At 38.5% G+C, this 4633-nt stretch overlaps 1 protein-coding gene across 1 annotated transcript in view; it reads right to left on the reverse strand.

The window, feature by feature from the left end:
- Window positions 1-841: 841 nt before the first annotated feature.
- scamp2l (secretory carrier membrane protein 2, like) overlaps window positions 842-4633 on the reverse strand; it is a 10031-nt gene continuing 6239 nt past the window's right edge. The window contains exons 7-9 of the mRNA XM_053635043.1: window positions 4210-4311; window positions 3394-3511; window positions 842-3061 (exon numbers count right to left, since the gene is read on the reverse strand). Coding sequence (XP_053491018.1) covers window positions 2921-3061; window positions 3394-3511; window positions 4210-4311 — 361 coding nt within the window. The 3' untranslated portion in view covers window positions 842-2920. The remainder of the gene's footprint in view (window positions 3062-3393; window positions 3512-4209; window positions 4312-4633) is intronic.

Consider the following 4633-nt stretch of genomic DNA (forward strand, 5'->3'; position numbering starts at 1 on the left):
TGTTCTTGGCTGACAGGAGAGGGACCTGATGTGGTCTTCCACTGTTGTAGCCCATCCTCCTCACCTTTTGATGAGTTATGCGTTCTGAGATGCTTTTCTTCTCACCACAGGTGTAAAGAGTGAGTATTTGAGTTACTGCAGCCTTCCTGTTGACTTGAACCAGTCTGGCCATTCTTCTCTCAGCCCTCTCATCGTAGAATTGACTCTCCCTAGAGTTTCATTTTTCTCTTCCCCCACCATTTTGTGTAAACTCTGGAGACTGGAGGCACGAACAACCATGCAGTGGTCAAAAATCATGATTCCATGCATTGCACTGCCGCAACATAATTGTGGTATGGCTGGATATTTGAATGAATGATAAAGTGGGCAGTATATAAAAAACCTGACACTAATCATATTTCCATGATATCAAAGTCCAGAATATTAATTGAATGTTACTGTTTTAACATTGCCGGCACCCATGAAGAAACATGAACTCGCCACTTCACCTCTTTAATCCAGATTAAACTCTGGAACACAGCCACTGTTTGTCTTATGGCTATCTTTTTTGCAAAGACGACTGATATCTGAATCAGTGGAAGCAGAGATCCTTCAGAGTAAATGGACAATGTGCTTGTTTTACAGATTTTTAAGTGGTTATTGTTCTGGAAATCTGGAAATATTCTAAGAGCAACACTGCCCACTGCTGGTCAAACGCAACATCTCACACTGATATTAAACAAAGGTACTAACATATATATATATATATATATTATATACATACACACACACATAAATACACACACACACATATATATAACCTCATCAAAGTATGAGTTATGACCTCATAATAAAAGCATCATAAAATATAAACCACTTTTATTTTACACCCAATTAAAGAAATGATAAAATATTTCACTACACAATAAACTCCACATCCACATAATCAGAAAAATGACGAGGATTTCAAATAGTTTAAATAATATCTGTACAAAAAATATCCCATTCCACGTCGGAAGCATTCAAATAAAGCACAGACTATATGACTTTGTTCGATAATAATAATTGGAGAACACTGAAAAAAAAAAGACACTCATGATCAGAATTGAACGTCTATAACATGACGACAAAACAAGGGGAAAATGTAGCAAACATGGAAAAGCGAAATCCCACATTAATGAGATCTAAATTCACGCCGTACCAAAGCAACGGTCTCTCCAGCGTCTGTGTATCACAGTTTTCAGCTAACTGTATAGTAACATAGTCAGTGTTTCCACTGACGCATGAGAAAAAGAAGCTAAAACACGTCAGTTTGTATTGCATAGAAGTAGCTTTACCTGCACATCATGCCCTGTTTTATCACTATTTACCTTCACCACACATACACAATGTTCGCATGCATGTATTTCATCACGTACATGCACACCAATGTAGCAGCCACATATTTTAAAAACAAATGAACTTAAAGATTTCTGTAACAGTGTGCACGTTTTGTTAGGGTTTTTTTTTTTTTTTGCCAACATTTTTATTTACTTGAATAAATCCTTCAAGATTTATTGTAAGCCCTAGGGGTGGTTAAGACATTGGACTTCTGATGGTCATGAAGTCAAATCCCAGCACCACCAAGCTGCCAGTGTCGGGCCCTTGAGCGACGCCCTTAACCCTCAACTGCTCAGATGTAAAAATGAGATAAATCCAAGTCGCTGTGGATAAGGGCGTCTGCCAAATGCTGTAATGTAAATGTATTCAGACAGGATTAGTTCTCTCTATGGAGTCTAACATTTTTATACAAAACCACTGTCAGATAATCAGTGTTAGGATCCCCTGAAATGGTGTAAGAGAAAAGCGTCAGGCGAGATCGTGAGTTTGAATCCTAACAATGCCACAGCCAAACGTGGACGAGAGTCTAGACAGCAAAATTAGCAGTGCTTTCTGGGTCGAAGGGAAGGCATACTCTCCCCTGTCAATCACAGCGACACTAGCAAATTGTACGTATCTGTGAGCTCGTGTATGTAGAAGAGGGCAGACAGCTGTTGTGTGATAGAGGAGAGATGGCTGATGGGTGGGTATTTTTACAGGTGTCTTTTTTTCTACAAACTCGGATGTTTTCTTCACACGGGGTCTGATCTAGTGTCATGAGGATGAGTTTTTAATAGAGACTACTAAGTCACTCTGGCTAAATGCCATAAACGATACAAGGGCTGGGCGATACGATGACATTATATCATAATAAATTATGTCACAATACGCTTTTCTGAGATATTGTTTTTTAAAATAATTATGATGTGACTGGAAGCAGCTTATGTGATGTATCTTGTAATTAATCTTTAAAACTGCAAAATGTAAAAAAAAAATATATAAAAAAAATTTCTCATTTTTAATATGTTAAATAGTTTGTATTTGTTTGGGTTTTTTTTTAAGGAAAATGAAATGAAAACGTTATTTTCATTTTCGATATAAAAATTACGAATCGATACATTTTTGTAGACTTTAAGTAAAGTATCCATTTAAAAATGCTACATTACTGTTTGGCTAGTCTTCAGTTAGCAAAACTATATATCCTGATGCATATCGTGCATCGTAGAAATTTCTTTGCGAATCGTGATAGGACATTTTCATCATATTGTCCACCACTTAATTGGTATCACTGGTAGAGGGGAAAAAAAGCTTTAAATCATTTAAAATGGATAACCAAGAAAATCAGGGATTGTTCATCTGCGTTAACTAAAAATGAATTTAAATTAAGCGTTAATTTAAAAAAAAAAAAAAAAGATCTGATATAGGTTTTGCTCACTACTGACCTCTACCGTATCCCTACAGAACATTCCTTCAGAAAGCGTATCAGTGTGTTCCTTCAGGAGCCGAAGCAGACGAGTGTCTTAAACACACAGGAGGGGTGATGTTTTGTGGATGAGTGATGGACAGTTCAGAATGCACCGCGTTACTGAAAGGCCCCGCGAGCAGCCGAGGAGGCGGCGGTGGCCGCGGCGGTCTGGAACGTTCTGCTGGTGACGACGCCCTCAGACAACTCCTGCTGCGCCTTCTGGAAACTCGCACCTGTTCTCCTGTACATGCCGTGGACCTGTGAGGGGAAATACAACAGAAATTACAGCCGAGATCTCTCATGTATCCGTTTTTATATACATTTTTATAATGTTATACACATACACACAACGTTCAGGTGTCCACAAACTTTTGGCTATATAGTGTATTAATTAGTGGGATAAAACAAAACAAAAATAATGAACAGTTTTAGCATTCTTTAAATCTTTAACTCCGGTCTGAAGGCTGAGAGGGTGGTTTCAAAATGGTGACTTGCTATGTTTGGGTCGTTTCAAACTATTTTTCTGTTGCTTTGGTCTCATACCTTATCATATCGCGGTCTACACCGTGACTGACTTTCACGTGACTCACCATTTTGAGTAAGATGACTGCGAGCACTGCGTTGACTGTGAAGAATCCGGCCACGACCAACATGAACACAGAGACTGCGAGTTTGCTTTTGAGCATGGAGATGGCCAAGATCCAACCACTAGGATTCAGGAAGAATCTCAATTATATAACAATTATTGATTGCGATCGAACATACCATGATTCTGCTGAGCTGCCGTTTCTAACGTTTCTAATTAATCCGAGGTGCAAAATGTCCTGAACTAACATACAGAGTGACACATCAATGAGGAACATGTCATTTTAATCACAAGTGGCTGAAGAAGTAATGTTTTTCTTGTTATAGAATAAACATAAAAATGCACTTTTCTTTTTGTGTTTCTTTTCTAACTGGAATTTATTTTGTATTTGATATGTTACCACCGCACCAGTGGCAGTGAGAGGTCTGAAAAAAGACTCAAATGTGAGGAGATATATATATATATATATATAAAGATACCCTGCTAATCAGTACATAATAATAAACAAATAAACACACTCTGAAATAGGACATAATGGTTAACAACTGTTTTTGCCAGAGAAGGAAAATTATTCAGAGAATTACAGACCAAACTGACACAGGAGCCACGAGGACCAAAAGTAGTACAAGAGATTTCCCAGCTAACTCACACACTCACACACTCACAAACACGAGTTCTCTCACAAGCTCTCTCTCACGAGATCACACACGCACTCTTGCACACGCACTCTCGCACTCTCTCACGCACTCTCACGCTCTCTCTCGCGCTCTCTGTCACGCTCACGTGCACTCTCGCTCGCACGCACACACAAGTCACTCACCTGTTTCCCCACCTGGGGATGCCAACACACTGAATGATGTACACCACCACTTGGAAAGCGAAGATGAAGAAGAAAAAGAAGAAATTGAAGGAGCTGTCGGACCTGTGAGGAAAACAAGATTACACTCCTTCAGTTCTGCTGCATTGGATATACTGAAAATACAAACTGAAATACAATACATATATATTCACTCGACACTAAAAACAGTGGAAGCCAAAACACGACGTTTTTGGTGAAACTAGCGCTGGATGATGATAAAAATATTTATGATCATATATCACTATATTTCAGTTCATTTAGGAACAAAACACATTTATTATCAATGTAAATAACACGAAAAAGGATTTTCAAAAGAAGGAATAATCACTTGGGGATGTGCTGTTACAGGAAAATAATCAATTCTGGGCTGGTGTGATGTGTACAG

The sequence above is a fragment of the Ictalurus furcatus genome, chromosome 10 (assembly GCF_023375685.1).
Source record: "Ictalurus furcatus strain D&B chromosome 10, Billie_1.0, whole genome shotgun sequence".
NCBI classification, from domain to species: domain Eukaryota; kingdom Metazoa; phylum Chordata; class Actinopteri; order Siluriformes; family Ictaluridae; genus Ictalurus; species Ictalurus furcatus.